Source organism: Meriones unguiculatus, chromosome 20, assembly GCF_030254825.1.
Source record: "Meriones unguiculatus strain TT.TT164.6M chromosome 20, Bangor_MerUng_6.1, whole genome shotgun sequence".
Taxonomy (NCBI): domain Eukaryota; kingdom Metazoa; phylum Chordata; class Mammalia; order Rodentia; family Muridae; genus Meriones; species Meriones unguiculatus.
Genome location: NC_083367.1, coordinates 46,219,324 through 46,247,180, shown reverse-complemented (window position 1 = coordinate 46,247,180; position 27,857 = coordinate 46,219,324). Strand labels below are relative to the sequence as shown.

Genomic DNA, 27,857 nt, shown 5'->3' with positions numbered 1-27,857 from the left:
CGTTCTATAGGATAGGATGTATGTCGTAACCAAAGAGGCATGAGCCGGCAGACGCACGGCTGATGTTGTTGGTGTGGAGTGAGTAACCCCTGATGTGACTTCCTGAAGCCCCAGTCAGCGCCAACTAGAGCGGAGCCCCTGAGGGCATCCCATTGTGTGTGCCGTGTAGGTTAACGCCTGCTGGACCCCAGACCTCTCTGAGCAAAAGCGTCTCTGAGATGGAGGCTCTTGGGGACTTCTGTATCTTTCTGTTAAAATGAACTGAGGATGAATAAACAACAGTCACTCTCCTGAAAATGACGTGTCCATGGTGATCAGACCTGGCCAGTGCCTCAGACTGCTGCTTGAATCTCCACTGCTCCTTTCCAGGGAGCATCCCTCTTCCGGTCTCCCACCGTACTTTATTATGAGAGGAGACTTGGATATATAGTGTCATTTCAGAGCAGTGGTTCTGATGCCTCTGGTCTCCAGTCACCAGACCTCGTGCCCTTTCAACTTAAGAACCAGACTGTTGAATTGGTCATTGACAAGTCTTATATTGTCCCAAAGCTGCCTCAGAGCATAAAACAATAGAACAGTTTTCTCTCTGCTGTTTTCTGAAAAAAAAAAAAAAAAAAAAATTAGGTATTTACAAACTCTCTGTGCATAGATAATGATCAATGCAGTGCTGGGGTGCTAACTGATCATTTCAGTTGTCTATGACATTTAGTGTTTCTCATACCAAATGAAAATTCAGTGAGTCTGTGTAAGGGGATCACACCCAATAAGCCTGTGAGGGAAAATGAAGTCTATCTAACTCTGCGGAAAGAAACTTTAAACCAGATTTTTTTTTTTAATTGTTTCTCCTAGACCGATTTTTTTTTTTAATTGTTTCTCTAGACTGAGCCCGAACTTGGAATCCTCCTGCCTCCACTTCCATAGTGCTGCCATTTTAGGTGTGCAGCAACACTGCCGATGGAAGTGGAATTCTTGACACACTCTGCCTAGACTTCTTTGGATTTCGCTTGTCTAACTTTTTTTTCATTCTTGAGGTCTCAGGTTACGCTCTGAGAATCCTTATCACCTCATCCCACTGCGCCCCAAATCTACTCTAGCTGTCTCCTCTAGGTACTTTCTCTACCTTTGTACCCAGCACACTTTTGTGCCTTGTTATGTGTGTTTGTTGAGACAAGGTCTCATGGAGTGCAGGCTAGCCTTGAACTCACTTATTCTTTTGTCTTTTTCCTCGGCTGAGGGCTTGTCCCATAGGACAAGGTTCTTCTTGCCTGCCCTGTAGCGTCCAGCACTGGGGCTTGGCCCAAAAGTGGCCTCTCGCTAAGTGTTTGTTTGGTAATTGTGTTTGTTACAAAAAGATTACAAGAGGCTACTGCTCTGAGCTGAGCCCCTGCACAGGATGCCAACATACCAGGCCAAACGTCAGCTGTGGCCACTCATGCTGGCTTCAACAAACCAAGACTCTGTTACTGCCTTTCAGGAACAAAAGGTGACAGATTGAGAATTCCCCAAAGTGGCCAATTTTAATAGGCACAATAATGAGGCTTCCTCTGCTTTTTTTGTTTTTGTTTTTTGAGGGTTTTTCTGTATAGCTCTGACTCTCCTGGAACTCGCTCTGTAGACCAGCCTGGCCTCAAACTCATAGAGATATGTCTGCTTTTGCCTACCAAGTGCTGGGACTAAAGGTGTGCACCACAACCACCCGGCTAGTTTCCTCTGCTTTAATCTTTACAAAAGCAAATTACCTGAAATAACGTGATGTATCTGGTGTCCTTGTCTCTGTCTCACATAGAAAGGAGGGTTTGGAGGTGTTTTGTTTGTTTAGTTTTATGTGTTTTGGCTGCGTGTGTGTCCGTGCACTCTAAGTGCAGTGCCTACAGCGGCCCCAAGAGGACATTGGATCCCCTGAAACTGGAGTTAAACAGTTGTGAGCTGACAGTGCTGAGAATTGATCTGAGGTCCTCTGGAAAACCAGCCAGTGCTCTTGACCACTGAGTCATCTCTCCAGCCCCCTGGTTTGGTTTGGTTTTTATGGTTCTGGGACCTGACCTTGAGGCCCCACAGGTACCACACAAGCGTACTGTAGAAATGCTGTCCCACCCACCTCAAGGAAACAGCTTTAAAATAACAAATCCGCTTTTCCTTTGTACTTGCCCAGGCCCTTTAATGATTACAAAACTAACCACTGTTTTATGTAGTGTTTTGTGATCCAAGACTCACCAAAGCCAATTCAGATCTCAGAACTAAAACGGGTTGCAGTTCATCAATGTCTAAGCCCTGGACTGAGTGTTGTGGTCTCAGGCCCCAGCTGAGCTGTTCTGCTGAGTTCCTCCAAGACCTTGACATCTATTCACATGGCCGCTAGGAAAGAGGGGCCCAACTCTGTTTGCTCCGGGCAAGGCTGGAATTAGTGGGCCCTCGGAAGGATGCTGCCTCTAGTGTAATGATGCCACTGTACAAAAGAGAATCAAGAACCAAGGGTTTTTCAATTGGATATTGCTATATTTGGCTTGTTTATTTGATAAATATTATCCTCTAATAAACCCCTATTTATATCAAGGTATTGGAGGCTATGGGAGATGGCAGTTCTGATAGATAAGGGACAATGTAAATATAACAAAGGAAAGGGAACAGTGGTGGGCATAAGAGGCAAAGTCCACTCCAGATGTTCAACAGGTGTATGCCTGTGCTGTGTTTGTTCTTTCTCCTAGTCACAGATGCTTTGGGCTTTGCCAGCTGACGATTTCTCCGTTCTCCGTGGTCTGTATAGTTGTCACCTGCTCTTTTCCTGGTGGCAGCATCCGTCTTCCTCTTACTGGGCTTGTTGATTGATGGTCCGTTTTGTGTAGTATTTCAAACATGTCCCCAGCCAGACTTTTAGCAATAGCACATTCTAACGACTAGAAAATCAGGGTTTGAAACCTTAAAGAGACTGTGTTGGGGAGAAAGGTAAGCATTAATGGCTTAGATGAAAAACGAAAAAAATAGGCTGGGTGTTGTGGTGCACACCTTTAATCCCAGCACTCGGGAGGCAGACGCAGGTGGATCTCTGTGAGGCCAGCCTGGTCTACAAAGCAAGTTCCAGGACACCCAGGGCTACACAGAGAAACCCTGTCTTAAAAACACACACACACACACACATATATATATATAATACACACATATCAAGGTTCCAGAGGCCACTTACTGACTTGCACGGAATTATGCAAATGATTGACTACTTTTCTTACACATTTAAGCCACAGTCCGTTTCCTTGACTTTTAACTTCATTGACTGGGTCAGATCTGTCTTGAAAACTACAAATCATTTCCTGCTGGTAGACTATCAGTGTCTAAGTTACAAGCAGTGTATGTTAAATGATGCAGACATCAACAGTGCCTCGGCTGGGGCTTCCGATGCGGTGAGGGTGCACAGTGGGTTTGGAACTCTGTAAATAGTGGGGTTATAGTTTGATTTTTCATTCCCTCACAGTGCTGCAGACCAAAGCTTGGGCCTAGGACCTGCTAAACAAACAGGCTGTATCCCTGAGTTATGTAAATGTAGCCCATAATATTTGGAGAAGTAGAAGTTGGCTCTTCAGAAGCGTCCTGTGAGGTTGCGTTTGAAAGCTGCTGTGGAGAATAGAAGGAGGTCTGGTCAGTTCAGAGCAGAAATGCTTCCGGATTCTTTCTGTGGCTGTGGCAGTCTACACGTGCTAGCACGAATCTGTTTGACGTGTTTTACAGATAGAAGCCCATTTTAACCAATACTTTTGGATTTCCTGGTTTACATAGTGTGATTTTCAAACACTGACCTCCATCAGAGAAAGATTGCTTTTTCTAATACAGGCATAAATTCAACCCACATCTTTCAACAAGTGACCTCATTACCCTGCCCCACCCCCGTGAACTCAGAGGGGTCGGGTGTTAGCGTGTTTGTTTACATTACTTTATTTGGGTTCTTATATCTACCACCCGTCTCCAACCGTACTTCTTCCATCACCCCAACACCAGGCAGGAGAGGCCGAAGGTTAGTGGGGAGAGAGGGCGTTAAGGTCTTTTTAGACTACTTCTTGCTGATTAGGGGAATTGAGTTCCTTGGGACAAGTCCAATCTTCTTCTTGTCTCTTTTCTCTTGACCACTTGACAAACCAGTAACAGCAGGAGTAGGGACCAGTAGGAGAAGCAGCCATGCCTCCTCTCTTGGGGCTCTGGTCTTTTTATATCCTCTCTAGAGTCCCCAGAATTAAACTATCTCCGGCGGGCAGAATCACCACCCCACCAGAGCACCCACGAGGCAAATAGTCTGCTGCTGTGGACAGTCTGAAGCTGGAATTAAACAAAAACATATTCACATAACTGGGTCTTTAAAGAAACCAAACGCACTGCAGTCAGGGTCAGGGAAGAAATCTGTTCTGTAGGTGCTGTGGTCTGTTTTATAATCCCTGGAGAGATGAGACTTGTGCTTGTGCCTGTATGACTTTGACAAACTCTATTTGTCTTGGGAGCAGCAGTCAGCAACGGCGTCAGTAAAGCCTGCGTTGGCACCCGTGGAGCAGTGACATTTTGCCGAGTGGTCTGCCTGCTCGGGATTTTCTAATGGTAGAAAGGGTAAGTGGCTCTCCTCAAACAAGAGGAGGGAACTCGTGTTCCTGTGGCTTCTGGTTCTCCACTTGAACTCTGCGGCCGCTCCATGCTGCACGCTTCCTTGTGCTCTCATCAGCTGGGTTCCGGCCTGTTATCAGGCAGGAGGAACAGCTGCAGAGAAGTGAGCGCATGTTGGGTGCTTGCTATGATCCCACCCACTTCGAGGCAATTAGTCACGCTGAGGTTGCTTAAACAGTTAGAGATAGGGATCTGGGCTGGTGACGTGACTCAGCAGGTGAAGGTGCTGGCTGCCTTCATGACCTGATGACCTGAGTTCAAGCCCTGGGGTCTACACGGTAGAATGAGCAGAGCCAAACCCGGCACGTTTTCCCCCTGACCTGCACACTCGCGCGCGCATACACACACGCACACGTGCACACAAACACGAGATAGATGCTAAAGGGTGCCTTGAAGAGATCTCAGACCTTATGAGAAGAGGAAAGCAAAACAGACAGTCCCTATCATAGCCAAATAAAGTACCCTTGACGGGACCGCTGCTTCCGATTCCATGAACTCAGGCTCAGAAAAACTTTGGGAGTGTTCTGCTTGTTTGTGTCTTACTGGTTTGCCTTAAAGTTGAATGTACACCGAATTGTGGAGCACTTCTCGGAAAAGCCTATTACTGAGCAAGTAGAGAATGTGAGTCATTCCTCGCCTGAAATACAGGACCGATGTTTACGGGGCAATTGTCCAAAATATCCTGGCTGGCTTGAAAGCTCTTCACTTTCCATCGCTGTTTGTGTTGCTGAAAAAATATAAGCCGTTCCGGCACACAGGAACCTCACTTGAAATTAAATTTTAAAATTCTCCCGAGGATCCTATAGAACACTTATGGTTTTTATGGCTTATTAGCAAGTGTCTTTACGGCCTTAAAATATTTTCAGGGATCTGCTGTATGCAGGCGACCAGTAGTGTTCTGCATATTGACGTGCCTGAGCCTGTGAGGAGCTTAATTGCCTTCAGTTTTCTCAGAACTGAGCCACGCTGCAAATGTAAGGCTGAGGAATCCAGTACCGAGGGCAAAGAAGCGCTTCCTGGAAAGGCCTCTGGGGCTGCTGCTGCTGCTGCTGCTGCTGCTGCTGCTTGAATCGCAAAGCCCATTATGTGGGTAGCTTCTGTGGGATGAACTTGAGAGTAGGACAGGCCTTGATCCACTTCTGACATCCGGGGTGTGTGTGTGTGTGTGTGTGTGTGTGTGTGTGTGTGTGTGTGTGCGTGTGTGTGCACGTGTGTGTTTCCAGGCAAGGCCTTGTTGTTCTCTCCTTCACAGAATAAGCTTGGTGATAGTCTTGCAGCACTGTTGGTTCAAACACTGGCCGTTTCAGAGGTCTGCCCCTATGCCCGCTTGCCCCAACCACAATGGCTCTGGGGTAAGGCAGAATGTCACAGGATGGGGTTGCAGTGGCAGAGTGAGCCACTCATCTGTGACCACAGTGAAGTAGAGAGAGCTTGCTTACATAGCAAAGCTTTCCCCTGCTCCAGCACCCACAAGTGGATTTCTGGTTCGCCTCCCAAACCCTGGGGCCTTGAGCGCCCCTGCACTGAGGACTGTCTTGGTGTTCTCCGGTCTCTGCAATAAAGTCCACGAGGGTGGGAAGGTGCGGTTCCAGGAACAGGAAGCTGGCTGCTGGTCGGAAGCCACACTCCGGAAGCAGAGAGGAGCCTGTGGACCGTGGGCCTGTGTAGGACCTCACAGCCTACCCCTAGCGGAGTACTTCCTCCGGTAAGACTGAACAGAGGGCCAGACAGCACTGCCAGCCCAGGGGTTAAGTGTTTAAAGATGGAGCCTATGGGGGACGTTACACAACCAAACCACAGCAGGGACCAAGCCTTTAACACAAGTTGTATGGACCATTGCAGCTCTAAGCTGTGACTTTAACGTGTGGGTAGGCTGTGCTGTGGGTGGCGGTACTGTCCTCAGCCACCGACTTTGTAGGTGACAGCATGATGTCCCAGTGTCAAAAGGCTGGACGACAGACCCACCGCAATACCACTGATTCAACCTACCTTATTCTGAAGTTAAAACGTATCAACTATTGAGAAGCCAAATCAGTTAAGAAGAAAAGTTTGTGTACAGAGATCTGTAAAGCAGTCCAGGGACAGATTTATCAAATTAAAAATGAGAAAAATAGAGGGGGGGGGAAACCCAAAGCCACCAAGTTTATTGTTTTTCTTCACGATGGAAAAAGATTCAAATAATTACCATATCTGAAGCAGTCCTGTATCTTCGGATATCAACCTCACCCAGATTGGGGTGCAGCGTAAAGAGAGGTAAGGTTTCGCACACCTGGACAATGAGCTGGCCATGGCGACTCTTTGGAGCTACCTTCTATCGTACCTCATTCCTGGTGGTGCCCCAAGAACGTCTTCCGGTTTACTGGCAGGACTCCCAGAACCCAGGCAGCTTGGTGCTCATAGATACTGCGTATTAGAGGAAAAGGATAGAGTAAAATCGGCAAGTGATAAGGCAGGCGAGGGGCCTGGCATGGTGGTCCACGCATGTGTAAACCCAGCACCAGGGAGGCTGAGGCAGGAAGAATCTGCCGCCAGCCAAGGCTACGCAGGAAACCCACCAATCTCCCATGCCCTCAAAGCCACATAAGCTAGAGATGATGTCCTGCCCGAGCTTCTAGGTTGGTTTTTGTTTGTTTGTTTTCTTGTTTTTTTTTGTTTTGTTTTGTTGTTGTTTGTTTGTGCCAGTGAAGTCACAAACAGCCTTCCATTCCCCCTGCAGTGTTGGAGATGGTATTCTCTGAGTTTTGCCTACAGGAAGCTCCTCTACGCCTTGGTCCATCAATCACATGGGCATGGCTCTCGGCCTGTGTGGCTGGTCAGGTATCCAGCACCAGCAGCAGTCAAGCTGATCCTACCTGCATCCCCACCATAAATCATGCTGTTAGCTTAGGCTATCTGCCATAGCCAAAGGCCCTAGGAAAAACAGACACAGTCCTATCAGGCAGAAAATGCTAAGAACTTAAGTCACCTTCCAGGAGCTGGAGGCCTGGCCTTATTTTAGAGTGTGGAGAGTCATACAGTGAACCTTGCTGTGCAGTTTTCCTCTAACCCTGGAGCAGAATGTCCACTGCTGCTCTCACAGCTCCTCCCCCAACCGTCTGTTCCGCCTGCAGATTTCCTACAGCATAGGTCTCTTGAGCCATTTTCCTGATTGCGTTTCTATCACTGTGATGAACACCATGACCAAAAGCAACTTAGCTAGGAAAGGGTTTATATCACCTCACCGTTTTATCCCGACATCGGGGAAGTCAGGCTGGGGATCTGAGGCAGGAGCCCTCCCCCTCCTGCTCTTTCTTTTCTTCTTTCCTCCTTCCCTCTTCCTTCCTTCTCCTTTAGTGTTACAAAACCTTGTCTTTTGAGAGAAAGTCTTAACTGTGTAACAGAGGCCAGCCTGGACCTCACCATCCTCCTGCCTCAGCCTCCTGTTCCCTGACATACTGGCAGCTTGCCTAGTGATTGCCTAATCAGATGTGGGTTAAGCTGGGATTACTAACAACCTTACTATCATTTTTATTTATTTGTTTGCACAGGGATTTTTTTTTTCTTCACATCTTGACTAGGCTCATTTGTGAATGAAGTTTTGTTCTCTTTGGAGAGAAGCAATAGAAGTTATGGACTGAGAACTTGTCAGATTTCTCTCACGGGCAGCTCATGTAGTTCTAGACAAGCCAGCGCAACCATTCACATTGTATCAGAAACACAGCTCATTTAGAGAACTATCGAACAAACCAAACATCAGCTGTGAGGTTCTGATTTGTGCCTCTACAACCACATGAAAGCAAGCTCAATACACTGACTAATACATACTTTCCTGAGGAAGAGAATCAAGTTCAGAAAGTAAAAAGTATGTAATTATACATGATAACTATAAAAGAAAAAAAACCCTATCATCTTTTTGGAGAGGAAAAAAGCCCTTTTAATTGGGGTGGCAAGATGGCTATGGATTATGAAACAGCTTGCTATGTGAGCCTGGTGCCCAAGTTCAATCCCCAGAACCCACATAAATGTTGAAGGTGGGAACCAACTTCACACACACACACACACACACACACACACACACACTTTTTTAAATTAACACACAGTGCCAAGTGTGGTAGCTCACACTTGTATACCTTGTATACCTAGCACACAGTAAGCTAAGGCCAAGGAATGAGCTATGTTAGAACACTGTCTAACAGAGAGAGAGAGAGAGAGAGAGAGAGAGAGAGAGAGAGAGAGAAGGAAGGAAGAAAGAAAGAAAGAAAGAAAGAAAGAAAGAAAGAAAGAAAGAGAAAGAAAGAAAGAAAAAAGAAGGAAGGAAAAAAATTCACCTAGAGAAAGCAGCACCCTCAGTTTATAATGGCTTCAAATATGCAGGCATGATGGTGCAGACTTCCAGTTCTAGCATTTCAGGAAGTAGAGGCAGATGGATCTCTATGAGTTGGAGGCCAGTCTAGTCTATGTAGCAAGTTCCAGGCCAGCCACGAGTATATTGTAAGAGCTTTTCTAAACAAAGGAGAGAAAGAGACCGCCACAGTCGTACTAAAGATAATCAAAGTGCACAATGATTGGTGGTAGGAGTTCTAGATTTCTTTCCACTGTGCACAAAAATATTTAGCTTTTAGTTATTTTAATGACAAAGTGGCACGTGGACAAAAAACAACAGCCTCCCCAATAGGGGGAAAAATTAGTGAGGCAGAAAGTGATATGAGCAACTTCCTAACAGGCTGCTGAGGCCTACCAATACTAAACCAATGTCTTAAGACCTTTGAGGAAAGAAGGCCAGAGCTCCGGAGTCCTCAAGGCAGACAAGGTACACATGTGACCTCACATCCTATGGCTGGGGCTCAGTGGGAGGCCACTTACCCTGGCTTCAGTCCCTAAGGTCACATACATACACGACAAACAGATAAAGGAATAATAAATTAATAAATATATAGATAAACAAACAGACAAATAAATAAGCAAAACAAGCTCAGCACTGTTACCATCAAAGCAGAAATCGGTGGTTGCATATAAATCAGAACTAGTGGAAAACAGGACTAGGATAGGAAACAAAAACAAACATAAAAAGCCAAAAGAAACGCAATTAAATAGGTTGACTCTGTGGGCCTATCCCAGGACTGAAAAAGCATGAGGGGCTTGGTAGGCAAGGTAGTTTATTTGGCTCTGTTGGTAGAGCCTACGGATTACCAAAGAAATATTTGTTGACAAACAAGAGAAGCTGCAGGGCTGTGCTGGTGCACACCTTTAGTCCCAGCACTCTGGAGTCAGAGGCAGGCAGAGCTCTGTGAGTTCAAGGCCAGCCTGGTCTACAGAGTGAGTTCCAAGACAGCCAGGGCTACAGAGAAACCCTGTGTTGGAAAACAAACCACAACAAAGCCAGAGGAGTTTGCTTTAGAGGCTAATTTGTAAGTAATTCCAATACAAAAAGATACCAACATCACCAAGTTCATAATTGTTCCTGGCAGAAAAGCCTATCTCACATGCTTGTCACCTCCATGGAAGGTCACCGCATGTCATCATTACCATCGTTGGCAATAAAGATTTTTATATTGACAGAGCTGGCTTTTACACTTAAAATGTTTATATCTAAATACTTTACATTTTAATTATCACAAACTTTTGTCTTTAAAAATTAAATCAGTTCTTTGGTAATTTCATACGCATATATATACATTCTGGTCACTCTCCTGGTCTTCTATCTCTCTCCCGCCCCTAACCAGCCCCTCTGCCTGCACTCTTTCCCCGTTCCATAACTTTTGGGTTGTTTTGTGACCCATTCAGTTTAATCGGGGTCCTCTCTGTGACCGCTGACTGCGCTGGGATGGTCCACTTCAGTCACTAGCGGGGGACACAACGGAAGGTAATGACTCCTTCTGGCCCTGACTCCATCGTGGGGGATGGGGCTCTCTAGGCTCCCCCTCCATCTCTGCCTGGCTGTTGAAAGGACCACTTTCTTGTGCAAACCCAGTCACCTGAAGTTGCTGAGAGGTTGTAGTGACAGTGGCTGTGAATTGCCCAAAGATGACATTTTACAGGCCCTGTCCCTGTCTTCTGACTCTTAGATTCTTTCAACCTTACGTGCAGTGTTCCTTGAGCCTTGGAGGTGATGCTATCAATGTCCTGTCTGGGCATGCACACTCAGCTCTCAGTTTTGTCTTATTGGGTTTCATTGTTTTCAACAAAAAAACAAAACAAAACAAAACAAAAAACGAGTGACAGTGATTTGCTCTTGTTGGCTGTGCTCTTTTTTCTGACTATGGGGTACCTGCTGCTCATGGCAACTGGACAACGCATCGGATTTCATACATGCTTCTCTGCTCCTTGGTAGTTATAAAATCTTTCTATGAACAAATGCTGAGCAGATCTGTCATTTTTTTTTTTTGAGGGGAAAGAAGACACATTCTAATGGGGAGCTACAAAAGTTTGGAAAACAAACTTTTTAAAGGAAAACTGTCATCTTTTAAGGAAGATATAACAGGGAGAGCTATAACTGACAGGATAATTATAACAGTAGCAGCAGCAGAGAATTAAAGAATGAAGTTTTAACAGAAAATGGATTTTTTTTTTTTACCATAGCACTTCAGAGAGAAATAAAACCACAGGCAGAATTCTATAGCATGCAGGCTCCTACAATCTAGAGAAGAACGGGGTTCATTTAGTTCTCACCCTTTTGGGGAGCCCACTCTTTCCGAGAGGCGATCTGATCGCCAGTGTTTTTCAAACCTCAGCATACTTCTTGGTGAGTCCAGACATTGCTTGCTATGACCCAACCAAGGATTTCTTTGTGGAATCAGAGTGGGAACATCTCACAGGACACAGGCACACAGAGCGGGCAACAGCATCTTCCCTGGGGGTGGAATTTTGATGTAGAAGCAACAAAGATTGGTCTGAGGTTCCAGAACCAAAAGGTGAATCCCCAGGCCTGAGCTCTTTGCTTCCTTAGCCATTTCCAATTTGGTCTAGGTGATGCTTTCAGTCTAGAACCCAACCACAACAGAGAGGGGTCAAAGAACATTCTTAAAGAGAATGACTGGAAGACTTGAATCTAAAACCTGAAAAGCAGGCATGATGACTCACATCTGCAATCCCAGTACTTAGGAGACTGAGGCAGGAGGATTGCCACAAGTCTGAGGTCAGCCTAGTCTATAGTCTTAATTTAAAAAAAAATTATATATATATATATATATAAATAAACTTTCTGCTAAAGGAGAAGATGCTTGGAGGAGACTGGGGGCTGACTGGAATGGGAGGGCAAACTCTGCAGTCTGGCTTAGATTTAGCAAGTAATCTCGTCAGGAAAACCTGCTGTAGGGAGGACAGAGCAGTTCTCTTCCTCAAGTGCTTGCCAGAGTCTGAACTGACAGAATCTGAAAACCATAAGTTCAAAATCTTGCAAAGACCAGCCAGGCAAAGTGGCGCACACCTGTGATCCCAGCTCTCAGGGAGGCAGAGGCAGGCAGATCGCTGTGAGTTCGAAGCCAGCCTGGTCTACAAAGTGAATCCAGGACAGCCAAGGTGACACAGAGAAGCCCTGTCTCAAAACACACAAAACAAAACAACAACAAAAATCTTGCAAAGACAGAATCTCAAAGATAAGATGAGAGGAAACCCACGCTGATTCACGAAGCCTTGCCTGAGAAGAAAGCAGTGATGCAAAGGGCCTGAGAGGACCAGACACTCCTGGGGGAATGAAGTCACCAGGAAACATGTGCCCAGTTCTCCTGTTTTCCTCTCCAGACGCTGGCCAGAGTCTTGAAGCTGCATGATGCAAGAGGCTAAAGAGACAACTAAAATCTCTAAAGGGAGGAGCAAAACAGTACATTCGTGAGCATGTGCACGCGTGTGTGGGACACATATTCACAAGTGGAAGTTCTACACGTGTGTGTGGGTGTGGTCAGATGTCGTGTTGACCCAAGGCTGACTTTGGGAGTATCCTCCATCTTACTCATTGAAAATGGTTCTCTCGGTTTTACCTGGAACTTGCTGATACAGCTAGTTTGGCTAGCCAGCTTGCCCCAGGCTGGACTTGTGGGCAGGCTGCCATGCCTTCCCAGTATTTACACGGGCACTGGAGATATGAACTCATGTCCTCGCGATTGCATAGCAGGCTCTATATTCAAAGCTTATGTGCTTGAACTAAAACAGAGCTTAGAAGGAAGCATACTGCGCTCAATGTGTTATCTTCTACATTAAGGACTGGCAAGGTAGCTCATTGGTGAAGCCCTGGGTCAGACCTCCAGCACTGAAGAGGAAAGATAGATGCTGTAAAACAGATGATAATAATCTAACCGGAAATGGTGGCACACATCTATAATCCCAGCACTCAGGGGAGGCAGAGGCAGGTGGATCTCTGTAAGTTCAAGGCCAGCCTGGTCTACAAAGGGAGTCCAGGACAGCCAAGGCTACACAGAGAAACCCTGTCTCAAAAAACCATAATAATAGTAAATAATCTCAAGATCTGGAAAGGGAAAAGCAAATTAATATGTGGTCTAAACTGATGAGTTGGAACTAAGCAAAGACTTAAGTAACCTTAAAAAAATAATATAAGTATCAGTCATTTTAAAACATTCATAAAATTGATACATTCCCAAGACAGGTTGAGATAAAAGAATAGAGAAACCATGAATATCAACATAAAAGTTTATATAGCCTTATGCATTCTATAGACACCACAATGTTGAGGCTTTAAAATGTCAAGAAAATGCAAAATGGCCCATGAGGTGAAGGCAATACTTATAAGGCTTCTGTGTGATAAATGACGCATATTTAGAATGTATAAAGAACAGTTACAGCCTGGGTGTGCTGACACATATCTACAAGACAGCACTTAGGAAGTGAAGGCAGGAAGGTCAGGAATTCAAGGCCAGCCTCTGCTACCTGGTGATTTTGAGGCCATCCTGGAACACATAAGACCTTGTGGAATTTTTAAAAGGAGTAGTTACAACTCAGAAGAAGAAGAGGAGGAGGAAGGGGACAGAGAGAAAGGAGGAGGAGAGGAAGCATTGGAACTCATAAAAAGATGGTTGACCTCGGTGACCACTAGGAAATGCAAATGAAAATCATATCCCTTCACACAGGGGTGTGGTAGCTTAAGCAAAAAGAAAAGAGGTTTGGCAGGACTGCAGAGAAAACTGGACCCCCACTCCTTCCAGAAGGGGTAGAAGCTCACGCTGCTACTTTGGAAAACATCTGGCTGTTGCTCACGAAATTCAAACAGAGTTGACATTTGACCCAGCAAGTCTACTCCTGCATCAGTACTTCAGGGGAATGAAGACCTTTGTGCACAAATACCTGAACCTTCAGAGCCGTGTTCAAAACAGCCCCAAGTGCAGACAGCTCAGGCGTCCGTCAGCCAATGAGCAGATGGAATGCTATTCAGGCGCTGCAAAGCAACAAAGTCCTGAGCATGCTGACACATGACTGTCATCAGCTCCGGGAGGCTGAGGAAGGAGGGTGGGGAGGTCAAGTCAGACCTGCACTCTGCGGCAAGATCTGGTCTCAATCACAAACAAAAGAGGAGTCAAGTGTCGGTGTGTGCGGTAACAGCGACGGGTCTTTAAATCGTTAGGCTGAGTCAGAGAAGCCAACCACAGCAGGCCATGGACAGTATGATTCCCTTTAGAGGAAATGCTCCAAATGGGCACATGGAAGGGGCTTGGTGGCTGCCCTCTGCTGAGAGGGCGTGGCCTGGAGAGTGGAGTCAGCTGCTAATTAGAGCGCTTTTCTTTTGGGGCGGGAGAGGTGAGAAGTTCCGAAGTTGATCGTGGTGATGGGTGCGCGACGCTGGGAAGACACGGAGACCACCACCACGGCTGACCACATCTTATGTGGGATTAATTGTGTGAGATGGAGATCCTATCTCCATTAAGCTGTTAAAAAATATGGATGTCTTTCGAATTTTGTTTACTCATGTGTTTCAGGAGTGACATGATCTTTTAAGACTCGCGTGAAAGTGGGCACAAAATGAAACAGGCAACATAAGTTGTCCCGTGTATAGTATTTTAAGCATTTTTATATTTTAGTATGATTGAATGAGTAGATGAGGTGTGGGGGGGGGGGGGGTCATGGCCCTTGTGTGCCAGAGGACAGCTTTCAGAAGTTGGCTCTTTCTACCATGGCGTCTGGGGATTGAATTCAGGCCATCAGACTTGCATAGCGTTTTTGCCTGCTGAACCAGCTCACCAGCCCTCATATGTGATTTTTAAGAAACTAAATCTGGAGGGGCTGGGAGATGGCTCAGTGGTCAAGACTGCTTGAGGGCTCTCCCAGAGGACCAGAGTTCAATTCCCGGTACCCACATGATGGCTCACAACTGTCTGTAACTCCAGTTCCAGGGATTTGGTGTGCCTTTCGGGCCTCTTTGCATGTATATGGCACACAGACATACATGCAGGTGAAACACCCGTATATATAAAGTAAAAACAAACAAATAAATCCCACCAAATAAAACAAATATGTAAAGAAAACCTAGGGCTAAAGTGAATTGTCCTAAAAACTTAACAGAGAAATAACACAAATCATACTTTTTGCTCTTAGAATACAGAGAGGACAGCACCTGATGATTGTTTCATGAAGTCTGGATCTCAGAGTCTAACAATCTTTATGACAAATACAGGCTAGTCCCTTGAGTGACTGTGAATTCAGAAATCCTAAACAACGCATGTGAGAGACGTCTATCACAGAGACGGGGTCGCTTGGCCCTGTTGCTGCGGGCCTGTGGGGTGGGGGAATGGCCGTGGAGGCACACAGTAGAAGGCTTCCCGCCTGGAGGCAGCTGGGAAACAGAGAGAGGAATTGAGCACCGTCCTAGTTCAGAGCCTGCAAGGACACCGCTCGCAATGGCCTGCCTCGTCCAAGCAGAGTCCCCTCTGGAAGTTCCCATCACCTCCTGATAGCACCACCAGTTGGGGACCAACCTCTCAACACATGACCTCTGGGGATACATTTCCGGTCCAAATCACACAACATAGTAGGAACGCTACAGAAGAAACCCGCTTTCCCCAAACTCAGTAAGGTCCTATTGCTTCCCTGGCACACAGTAGGCACTTCGTACGTGTTACCCGTTCTCTCCCTCCTCCCGCAGACAAACAGCCGTTTGTCTAAGTCTGTTTAAAGCCCGGCGAAGGGCTCGGCGGCCACGGCTTCCTCTGAGCCGCATCCCTCTCACAGACAGTTGTCAGGCAATCCTCCCCTTAGGTGGGTTTTCTGAATACTGTACTTGACCATGAAGAACATAAACAGCGCAGGATTAGATGTTCTCGCTCCAGAGCTGTGAAGTGTTGAAACCAACCAGGAAGTGAGGGCGGGATGCCTGTCCTCTGGGAAGCAGGGTCAGCCCTCTCCGCTGCTGTACTCTTGGCTGCGGCTGGGGTGCAGCTGTTGAGGCAGCTGTCGAGCCGTTTGCCCAACTGGAGAGGGTGCTGCCAAGTGGCAAATCTTTTCCAGAAGAGCCTTTGACTTTGCTGAGGACCAGAACAGTGCATTTTATCAAGTTCCAACAGTGTGCCAAGCACGGGAAATGTATGACTCAGCAGGTCCCCCAATCTAGTCATAAAAAGAGTAAGTAGGGCTTCCCAAGAAAGGCCCCGCACAAACCATCCACATCGCTTAATTATTTGTTGCAATGATCACAGATTGGCTTGAGAAACTGTACATGAAAGAATTCAGAAATACAAACCAGCACGGTACCACACCCCTGAATTTCCAGCCCTGTGGAGGTTGAAGCAGGAAGACAGGGAGTTTGAGGCCAGCCTGGGCTACATAGTAAGATTTTGTCTAAGAGAGATGGGGGGGGGGGAAGAGAGGGAGGGAGAAATGAAAGAATGAAGGAACTTGCAAATGTCAAAGGGGGGGAAGTTTAAATGTTTCCAATCCCTGTAATATAATGTCAGTCCTGGGCCCAGGACAGGTGTAAGCAGCAGAGACCATAACTGAAGCCCTGCAAGTCAAGCGCACCATCAACTTACATTTTTAGCTATGAACACTAAAGGCTTCCCAAACAATCATGTTGAATTTGGCAGATAAGGACGGGACGAGAAACCATCAGCGATTTTCACTCAGTGGTAAAATCAGAATGTCACCCGGAGGCAGGCGAAGCTAAGAAAACGCATTTTACTGAATGAGTATAATTTTCTGAGCCCAGATGTGCAAGGGTCACGAGCAAGCTAAGACAGACACTCCATTCCTGGACTGTTCTCCAGAGCCAGAGGCACACGCCTTCAAAAAAAACGCTTATGGAGAAACACCCCAGGCTGCGGGGGAAAGGCTGTACACACCCTTGGTCTGTCTGGGCTGGAGTCGGGTGAGAAGTCAGCCGCTGCTGTCATTCACCTCTTTGCGGAGTGGGGCAGGGGGCACTGGACTCGTTAGTCAACTCCCAAGTGAGGGCTGGAGCAGACATCCCTGAAGATCAGCCCAGTGGAGCAAAGACGCGTGGCCAGTGGGGACTGCAGCCTACTTCTCCCCACTGTTCACCAGACGGCGATTGCGTCAGACAATACATCTTATCCGGCCAATCCTTACATTGCAAAAAGTGGGGGTGGGGGTCTGTTGAGAGGGGTCAGTGGGTTAAAGGTGCTCGCCACCCAGCCTGAAGACCTGAGCTCTCGCCCTAGAACCCGTGTGAAAGGTGGATGAAGAACAAAACCAAGCCTGACTCCACAGAGTTATCCTCTGACTTTTACACATACATTGTGGTGTATACACTTGTGCCCACTTGTCATCTATACATGCATACATACATGCATGCACTTCCAAAAAGCTGGCCCGACTGTGTAGAAAAGGTTAAAGCCCCCCAGCTTAGAGGCTTGCTGACAGTGTGCCCCAAAAGCTTCGTGCTCTTCTTTTTCCAGGGATTCAGAAAACCAGCAAACAGAAAGCATGGATGGCTTGTGCAAGCTCTCCTCCACGGAAAGGGTACAGCTGCTGGAGAAGGAGCTGGCAGAAAAGCTAAGCGAATTGAAGGCCGCGCTGGGAGAACGGGGCCTCCTTCGGGGACCAGCCAGCTGGGGCTTCAGGTAAATTCGGTGTCAAGGCGGGGCTTCCGGAACTTCTCCTCCGGTTCCCACCCTACATGCTCAGTCTGCCCGGGTCTTTTTCTTTAACAACGGTTGATATCACGTCAAGCTCCGATAAATGGCACACAGCAACAGTTTCCAATGCCTTTTCCTAGCAAGTACTGGCGGGGCCCAGCCTTGCTTAGTTGCCAAGATCTGATGAGATCTGGGTGTCAGGGCACTGCAGCCATAGAGCAGGAGCCCTTTCCCAGCATGCCCTTCACGTTTTTAGAACAGTCAAGGCAGATCTTAACTAAGAGGGAAAATATTGTGCTATTTTCCTAAGTTCTAGAAGCCACTGCTCACGATAGCCATCACGTTGCTTCAGGGAGCAGAGGGGCCAGATCACCGAGTCTTTCCAGCCTGGGACTTTCACAGAGCCATTTCAGTTGACACAAGAAGCCTTCTGGTTTGAGGAAGCGTGGTGTGTGAATGTGGCTGGTTCCTGGGGTGGAGAGGAGATCAGGGGAAGAAACAGTAATTTTGTACATTTCTGCTTCATTCCAAAGCTGTTTTCGTTTGTTTGTTTGTTTGTTTGTTTTGTGTTTTGTTATTTTTGTTTTAAGACAAGGTTTCTCTGTGTAGCTTTCACTGTCCTGGACTTGCTTGGTAGATCCAGGCTGGCCTTGAACTCACAGCAATCTGCCTGCCTCTGCCTCCCGAGTGTTGGGATCAAAGGTGTGCGCCATGCTCCGGGCTCCAAAGCTTAAGAATAGCTACTCCAGAAGTTTTCCTTGGTGTCTGAGGTAGATCAAGAATGGAGCAGGAAGATGAGGAATCACAGGACCAGGCCAGTCATTGCTTTTAGTCCTTTATCTGCAAATGAGGCCAAAGCAAGCTCTCCTACCACATAAAATTATGAGGACCGCGTGACAACGCACACTATTTTGAAGACTATGAGATTCCAGAAAGAGGTGTTGATACTTTAGCCCAGCAAATGGCTCCTCACTGTGCCCATGTGGCAGGAAGGTATCCCAAGGGACTTTGAGAGCACAGTGGTGGAAAATCCTGAATAACTGTATTTCTCTGTCACCTCAACCCACCCTAAGCTGTAACCATCTGGAAGAACCTAAGTTCTAAAAGGTGCAAGTTATCTGTTTTCTAAAGTTAGTCCTGGGCCCAAGAAAAATGGAAATAAACAGCCACTCCTGATGAATCACTTTAGCACTTTTTTTCTCTCCCCCTCTCTTTTCCTCATTCTCTCTGTGTTGTGCATGAGCGCACGTGAGTGCAGGCTGGAAGTCAGAGGAAGGCCGAGTGTCGGTCCTCACCTTCTACCGTTTGGACACAGGTCTCTTGAGAATGTGTATGCCCAGCTAGCCGCCTGAACTCTCCCATCTCCACCTCCCATCCCCCACAAGGAGTGCTGGGATGCAGTCATGTCCACTGAGTCTGTCCCGGCATCTGTCCATCCGGTTTTCACACTTGAGTGTGAGACACTTTGTCAATCCTGCTATTTCCCAGCCCATTTGTTCTTTTTTTTTTTAACACAAAACTTATTTTCTATCTGAAATGTTACATTCTTTTCTCACCCTAAGCCCTGGATCTTGCAGGAGTTATGTGTTTATCCATGACTGAGGAGTAAGTGAACAAATACACGTCACAAGAACATTTGCTGAACTAATGGGCATCTCTCTGGGGGTTGGTCACGCATGCTCAGGAGCCTCTTTTCAGTCATTCACAAGCACTCCAAGGTTAACTGAGAGGAATGGCATAGCTTGAGCAGAGCTGGGCAGCAAAGCCCGTGACTTCTCAGCTCTGAGCATGCCGAGGACAGGAGACGCCAATGCAAGGAAATCCTTCTTCTGTAACTGCCCGTCAATAGCTGAGGCCCTTTCTTGTGGCTCATTGCTTCTCCAGTTCCATGAAGCTTCAGAAAACAATGTGTCCCTGATTGATGGCTGATTTTACTCTCAAGATCCTCTTCTTCCTCCTCCTCCTCCCTCTCTTTCTCTGTCTCCGCCAAGGCCTAGGAAAAAAGGTGAGAGATGGACTGTATGTAGCTTGAAAAACCTGACACCAAGTGTCCAGGTGGGTGTTTAGGCTTCTTTGGCCTAGGGTCCTGTCGGCTCTGGCCACCCTTGTCCAGGGCTCATGCTGATCTTTTCCGTGTCACTTCAGTTCTATTATTTGTGCTGTCAAAGTGAGAACATGGCTTTCCTTTTCTTCCCTTCTGTCCACTTCCCTTAGTACTGGACCGTGAACCTAGGGCCTTGAAGACAGGTGCTCTAGCCACGGAGCCACACCGCCCCCCGTCTCCTGGTGTGTAACAGGACTACTCTCTGACAAGGGAACACATTAACAGTCTATGTCACCATACTAGCTGAGGACTATTGGGGCCGAGTGAACATTATCAACCTAAGTTTGCTGCCTACATCCTTTCGGCTCCCTCCCTGGTGTCTCAGTGCTATCACTGTGGCTCCATTGCCAGTGGCTGTAAAATCTCATCTTGCAAGTGTGGAATCTGTTTTGGGATGCTGTGTGCTGTCAAGCCTCTCACTGCCTGCTCAGCTCCGTGGGGCGAAGGCTGGTCTCCCGACCCTTCCTGGGGGCCTCCCCCTTACTGGGATTCCTTCAGCTTGTTGTCAAGCTGAGCAAAGGACCCCCTTGCCCGGGACTTGAACATCTCCTTCTCCGTGGCTGTTCCATGTTTCCTGGGATCCAGCCATGTTCCCGAGGCAGAAAGTTAGGTTAAAGTATTTCCCGTTCGGTACTTGACGGTTACTTCTGCCCTCCGATAACCCGGCAAGAATAAAAATAAAAACATTTTGTTTCCGTGACAAGGTACCGGTTTTCTGCGTCAGCGGAGAAGGGAAACAGCGAAGTTTTGAGAAGCAGCTGACTGTCAGACCTGAGAATACAAGTGCGCGGGGAGGGGGGATAATTCCCCACGTAGTCCTCTGTGCTGAGCACTCCGGAGTAGGGGGCAGGGACAAACCACAGGAAGGACCCCAGAGGAGAACGAAGCTGACCAGGGGAAGGGTTAGCAAAGACTAAGGATGTGTCAAGTACATCTGACCAAGATACAGGAGCGTGGCCTTCACACACCCCCTAAAGGGCCAGAGTGAGGCGCTCCTTCTGAGTGAGTCACGGAGCCCGCAGGCCGCCGGCATCTGCTCCATCGCAGCCTTCGTAACCACTGCTTCTCTTCAACAAACTCCCCGCAGCTCCGTTCAAATACCAAAGGATGTTGCTCACTTCAGACGCGAACGGGAAGCGGCCCTGAAGAGAACCCTCCGGGTGAGTAGGACGCTGGCCGGCTTCAGGACACGTTCCCTAGCTAGGGAGTTATTGGCAAGAAACGTTTATTATTTTGCAATCAGCTCGTGTTGTTGAACCGTACAGCCCCACATCCTGCTCGCTGCTGGGCGAGTGCGAATCACCGTGTCCTTAGAGAGGTCGGATTTTTTTTTTTTTTCTTTGCATTTGCATTTGCAATGTGGTAGATGGAGGATGTTTGAAACTCGGTGCTTGCGTTTAGGTGGCGGAGTCCAAACCCCTTGTTATTCAGGCAGATGTCCTGCAGAGGGAGCTAGAGAGCTGCCTGAGGAGAGAGTACACGCCGGAAAACCTTCCTCTGCTCCTGCTGCAGGTAGGGGGCCTCTTGCACTCTGCAAACACATGAGGGAGTGTTGCAAATATATCAGCAGGCTGGCTTTTCGGCACAGCCTGCGGGCAGGGGCTCTGCATATGGGTCATTTGCAGACTTGACGCTTTCTTTAGAGAGACCACTTCGTTCTCACAGCTGAGTTCAGCTTAAAGTTGCTGGGCTGAGAGAGTGAGAGAGTCTGACTGTCGGGGTGTTATACCGTGCAAGGAGAAAGACAATCTCCACCTCCCAAAGGCAGGGGAGACATTTCTGAAAACCTCTCTTAAGAAAACAACTCAGAGTAGGAAAATAGTTTTCCATCAAAATTGCTGCAACATTATAATAAGAGAGAGTGAGGCGGGGAGGGGGGTGGGGGGGAGAGGAAGGGAACCTCGAGGGAGGGAGAGAGAGAATGCCAGCCAGCCTTACTTTCCATCAAAAGCAAAACAATGTGGACTGCTACTTGGTACACTATACCACTAAATATTTATCTTTTTTGCATAAGAAATTATTACATTTTGTAATATTAATTTAAAATTATGTATGTGCACTTGGTAATAATGGTCAAATAAAATATATAGAAGAATCACTAAGTTTAGGCTGCAGGACAATTAAAATCCTCTGAACTTTCAGACAGAGTCTCAATTTTGCACAATCATCTACTATTTCAAATTTTTAAATGACTTGTTCTTTACTTCTATGAAATCATTTAAGGTAGCCCGTGTTCTGAGCTGCATCTCTTCATTCATAACAGTTGGGTCTTCAATGAGTAGTTAGCAGGAATCACGAAAGATAAAATGTTGTGCATTCAGAACTTTCTTTGTACAATTGTCATCCTTTTTCCCTTCCATCTTTCCCTCCCTCCCTCTCTGCTTCTTTCCTTCCCTAATAGCTTCCCTCCCTCTCTCCTCCCTACCTGCTTTCCTGCCTCCCTCCTCCTTTCCTTCCCTCCCTTCCTTCTTTCTCCCTTCCTTTCTGGTACTTTTCCTTCATTCTTGTATATCAGTGGTTCTGGGTGGAGGGAGAGGCAGGGTAGGGGTAATAGATATTTGTCCCCTAGAAGTCATATGGTCGTGTCTGGAGATGTTCTCGGTTTTAGAATTTTGAGGGCAGTGGACATGTACAACCTGTTGGACCTTCATGCTTACTTGCCAGAGGCTACGGATGATGTTGAAACATCTAATGCCCAGAACAGCCCTGTGCAACTAAGAATTGTGCTGTCCCAACTGACAGCAATGATAAGGTTGAACAGCTTGAATTTCCAAAAAATATATTCTTTACCGTCTGTCTGGAGAGCATTCTCTAATATCATCTCTACTTCACGTCTATCAGGGACACATTCTCACAGGGTTTGTTATTGTATACACATCATTTCCCTTTCATTTTATAAAGCCTGTTTTGCCCGGTGTAGTTTTCTGGGCTGACAATTTCTATCGTTCATTATTTTAAAGATGCTGCTCTAGTCCCTGTGGCTTGCACTGGATGGATTCTATTTCTGAACACAATGTATTTCTGTTCTCTGGCTGTTTTAAGCTTTTAATATTTTTTAGCTGTTTTATAGTTAGAGTTAACTTATTGGATTGTACATTTATTTATTTTCTTTCCAAATGAGGAAAGATTTCTCTTGGCTTGCTCTCGGGGGCTTCATTCCAGGGTCACTTGTGCAAAACTCACTAACTCACCTCAAAGAGAGTAAAATGATTTATTCTGGGGCCAGATATGTGTGACCATGTCCCGGGAGCATGAACATGGGTTATCTCCAGCTCCAAGTCCCAACATGGTAACGGCACCACAAAGGCCTCACAGCAGCTTAACGAAGAGAAGTCACAAATCAAGATCCTTTTGAAACACACTGGGGGAAGCCTCAGATAGGCAGGTGACAGCAAATCTGGAGAATCTCAGCTATAGGCCTCGGATGCCGCTATCTGGTGGCATTCTTGGCTTTTTGGTTGGTGGAAGCTAGTTATCTGTTTGCACATTCCCAAGGTCTTACCCAAACAGCCACAAAGATGTTAGGGCAGACACAGAGGTGGGAAAGGAACGGCTATGACAGAAGCTAAAGATAGCTCAAGGTGCGTTGTAATTAGGCTTTCAAGCTGTAAAATTCCAACTCTCCATCGTCATTGAAGTTTTAATCTGTTAGACAACCAAAGTTCAATGTAGGGTATAATTTTCTTTTCCTTTTCAAGCAACTTTTGCTCATTCCTGGCTGCGTTGTGGTGAGGTGGAATACCACTGCTGGAAGATGGGGAAGAAGAGAGCTGCTGACCTCGGGGTTGCCAGGAAGCAGAGAATTCACTTTTTAGAACAAAGGTCCTCCCGGCCAAGCCGCCGATTTGTGAATCCGTAAATGGATTAATCCATTGCCCGAGGTTCGAGCCGTCTTGATCCATTCAAGGCCCACACTGGTGTTCTGGGGACCGAGCTTTTAACACACAGTATTTAGGGGGGCCCGCAAGGTTTGAGCACAGCAGTCATGCTCCTGATAAATGGAGATTCTGGGTTAGGGCCCCGGCCTTTGGATATGGGCAACATTGCTCCTTGTCATCGCGCCTTTCTGTTCAGACCCGTCAACAGCAACTATGCAGTGGAACAGTAACGTCTCCAAGGAGATGACGTCACTAGCTCAACCATTTAGCTCCCGGATCCCCCCTTCTCTCCATTCTAAGTTGATCAACTCAGAATTGGGCAATTTGCAGGTCTGGGAGGCCGACCCAGAAGACTGGTTACCATTTCTGTGGCTTGATGTCTGATTTGTAAAGGAGGCCTTTTCACCACATTCTTTCAATGACTTGAAGACTTTCAACACTTTAGGGGCTGGAGCGTTGGTTCAGTGGCAGAGTGCGTTTTGCTGTTCTTCCAGAGGACCTGGCTTCAATGCCCAGCGCCCCGAGGGCAGCTCGCAACTCCTAAGTCCAGTTCCTGGGGACCTGGCGCCATCTCCTGGCCTCCTCAGGCATAGCATGCACATCGTGCACTGACATTCAGGCGAAACACCCATAAGCATAAAAAAACTTTAAATAAAAATCTGTTAAGACTTTAAAAAATTTTGGGCTCGGCTATTAAAGGCCTTGGCAAAAAACCAAACCCAAAACATCAACAAGGTGGTGGTTTCGAACATTTAAAAGTGTGACCCTCCAATGAGCAGTCAGTTCTGAAAGCACCTGCTTCTGTCTGTGTTCTGGTGCTCTGTGTCTCCTTTTAGGGGTTATAGGAGATTCTGGAAAGCTTTTGCCGAAATAATTGTCTCAGCAGAGAGAAACTCCTAACATCTCCCGGCTTTCTGTATTTGCTTTGGTCCCAGTCCAAGCTTCTCAGTACCACGGTGTGGACAGAAACGGTCCCGGGGTTCACACTCCGCCTTCTGGCTTGGCGGCACAGGCGTTGGCGGGGAGGTGAAGAGCGTTCTTCTCTTTCTTTGCTCCAAAACGTCTTTCCCGAACCCGGAAAAGGGAGGACAGAGTGGGTGAGAGAGCGCGGGCACCGCGCTGAGAGCCGGGACAGATGCTCCCTGTGGCTTCTGCTGCTTGGTCAGACAGTGGCCCCTGGGCAGTGGCCTCTGTTCTCTGCCGATTTGGACAATTTTGGGGTTTCTCAATAAAAGCGCTGCTCTTCTCGGAACTCGCCTCTGAAGAGTGGTTCCTTTGGTTGGTGCTCTGCGGTTGGGTTTAGCTGTGCGCGATGATGTCATCGATCCCCAGGCTTCCTAGGAGGCGGGAAGGTTTCTTCTTCCAACCCAGCCACGGCTAGATCACGCTTTCTCTGCTCCCCTGGCTGTTGTCCTCTCTTTCTCTTCACCTCCCCCATCTCTCTCTCTCTCTCTCTCTTTTTTAATTCTTCTCACGCTTTTACTTTTTCTTGTTCTTCCCGGTCCTTTTTGGCAGCAAGCTTCACTTTATCCTGGGTTCCTTTTGCCGTTTACTGAACACCCTTTGCTGTTTTCGTTTTACCCCTTTTTGTTCGGTAAAAATTCTTTTTCTTTCTTCCTGCTGCCCTGACCCACTGTGTCATGACCCGGGACAACCGGCCTGAGTGTTTATCACTCTTTACAAACTTTGAAGCGCTGTTTTTTTTTTTTTTTAACTATAGTCATTTCTGGAGGGGGGTTCTGCGAGCTTCACTCAGTGATAGTGATAGACTGTAGCATGCACACATCTCTGGGTCCAGTCCCCAGCACTGAAACCTTCTACTCTTCCTTCGTCTTCCTACGGCATTTCGTATTGCCTCACGAGGACCAAGATCCTGTTCCCTCTTGAACTCATCCTTGTTTCCTGATGGCGCTTCGTTTTGTAAAATTCCTATTGCTATGTCTTTAAGCTTACTAAACTTTTGTTTTGTTTTGTTTTCGGGACAGGGTTTCTCTGTAGCCCTGACTGTCCTGGAATTCACTTTGTAGACCAGGCTGGCCTCGAACTCAAGGATCTGCCTGCCTCTGCCATCTCTGTGCTGGGATTAAAGGCATGTTGCCAACCACCCTGGCTCAAGTTTACCAACTTTTACCAAGTAGAGTCTGATCTACTTCTAATCCAGCCCGTTCAAGTTTTTGTTTCAAATATGTACTTATTTTTAGACTTCCGACTCTCTCCCAGCTCTCTCCCACTATGCTTTCAATTTTTGAGCACGCTGAGCACGCTGTAAAAGACCTTTCAGGATTTTTGCTTGCTAATTTTGTTACCTCTGTCAGGCCTTGTCTTCCTACCAGTAACTCTTCTTCTGTCCATAGGTCATTTTTCTCGTTCCTTTGCATGTCTAACAATTTATAAACAAATGCTAAAAGCAATCATCTTCACTATTGGACACCCCACGGTTCATATTTCCTGTCAAGTGTTGCATTTTGTTTAGACACGTAAGTCACAGATCCACTTCTTTCAAGGCTTTCTTTGAGTGCCTTTAGGAGAGTCTTTGCTCTAAGCACAGAGAGTCCTTGCTACAGTTCTGCTGTTGCCCTTGGATGTCTCAGGTCTGGAACCTTCGCCCCGCTGGCTGGAGCTTGACCATCTGGCAGCCGTAAGAGCCCTAAGAGCTGCAGGGCTTAGGTCCCAGGCAGCTGGTCTTTACACGGCCTCCTGGTGTTTCCGTGCTGCATGCCCGGCTGGGTCCTCACCCACAGGCCTGTGGGGATCCACACAGATTTCCGGAGTCTCTCTCTGCCTGGCTTCCTCCTCACCGGAGCGGCAGCCTACAAACTCCCTGGCTCTGCTCCTCACACTTGAAGCTCTCTCTCCTTAGCTCAGAGACGTCCTTCCCTGCTCTGTGAATTTTCTTTCCTTCCTGTGCCTCGGGAGTATGAATGAGATTCTCGTCTCCCAGGAACCATGGCAACGTGGCTCTCTTCTCCCAGGGACACTGGCGCTATGTTGTCCAGGGCCAGAAAACAGTTGCCTCATCACATTTGGTCAATTCTACCTGTAATGAAAGAATATGACAGGGCTCATTTCACAGACAGGGTCATTTTTATCGCCAGAGAGGAAACTTAAAAATTAACTTTAAAAACACACATCTACGTGACTGGCCTCAACCCCGTAATCCTCCTGCCTCAGCCCGTGAGTGCCAGGATTACAGAAACGTGCCGTTGCATGTAACCATTCTTAAGAGTGAACGAAGTTTTTCGGTCAGATTTTCTAGGCCATAATCTTACTTTTCTGTCACTTCTGTGCGCGCGATGTACGTGGATAGGAGCAGGTCATGGCATACATGTGGAGGTCAGTGGACAACACAGTGGAGTTACTTCCTGTTTTCCACCTTCACGTGGGTCCCAGGGATCAGACTGGGGGCATCAGGATTTCATAACAAGTTCCCTTACCCAAAGGGCTGCCTCACTGGCTCATTCATCTGACTTGCAATGTACGTTTGCCTCATACCGTTGTGTGTGTGTGCACAGAAAACGCATTTTAATCATTGAGCCACTTCTCTTGCCTATAATTTCAATTGTTTAACCCAAAATTTCATTGAAATTTTTGACTTTACACCCTAGTTCCCTGCCAAGAGTTCCATAACCGATGAAAGAGCTACCAATCAGCTACGTCAGCAGCGGACCAAATCTACTTGGCCTTCTTGCTTTACATTTGGATTATCTTGAGCCAGTCTTCATTCGATAGCATTCCTGTAGGGGGAAAAATGAGCTTTCAAAGCAGCCAGAGATTGATTTACCTATTATTGTTTGTGTTCAGCCCTCCTCCTATAATTACCTCCTCGTAAGTGCGTATTTTTGTGAAGTTTTACACAGAGAGAATCACACAGCTGGCCCAGAGCAAGTATTTGCACATGCTGAGGTGGAAACGGCTTTGCCAGACCAGTAAGACCATGGAAGAGCTCTACCCTCTCTACAAGGTAGGAAGCCGGGGAGCAGAACATTGGGAGATGTGTGTGTGTGTGTACATATATAAATATACATATGTAGATACATAGGTATATAAACATATATACACACATGTATATATACATGTATGTGACTTTTGGAAGACTTCATTTTATTTTAAATTATGTGTATGTGGGTTAGCCCACATGCATGCAGTACTCAGGAAGGCCAGAAGAGGGCATCAGATCCCACCTAAAACTGGAGTGACAGGTGGCTGTGAGCTGTGTGGGTGCTG

The 27,857-nt window shown here is 47.0% G+C and overlaps 1 protein-coding gene across 1 annotated transcript in view; it reads left to right on the top strand.

The window, feature by feature from the left end:
• The window catches only part of LOC110555438 (uncharacterized), a 164,046-nt gene that overhangs the window by 2,696 nt on the left and 133,493 nt on the right, over positions 1-27,857 (top strand). The window contains exons 2-5 of the mRNA XM_060373513.1: positions 17,472-17,636; positions 20,843-20,915; positions 21,157-21,267; positions 27,481-27,594. Of these exons, the coding sequence (XP_060229496.1) occupies positions 17,500-17,636; positions 20,843-20,915; positions 21,157-21,267; positions 27,481-27,594 (435 nt within the window). The 5' untranslated portion in view covers positions 17,472-17,499. The remainder of the gene's footprint in view (positions 1-17,471; positions 17,637-20,842; positions 20,916-21,156; positions 21,268-27,480; positions 27,595-27,857) is intronic.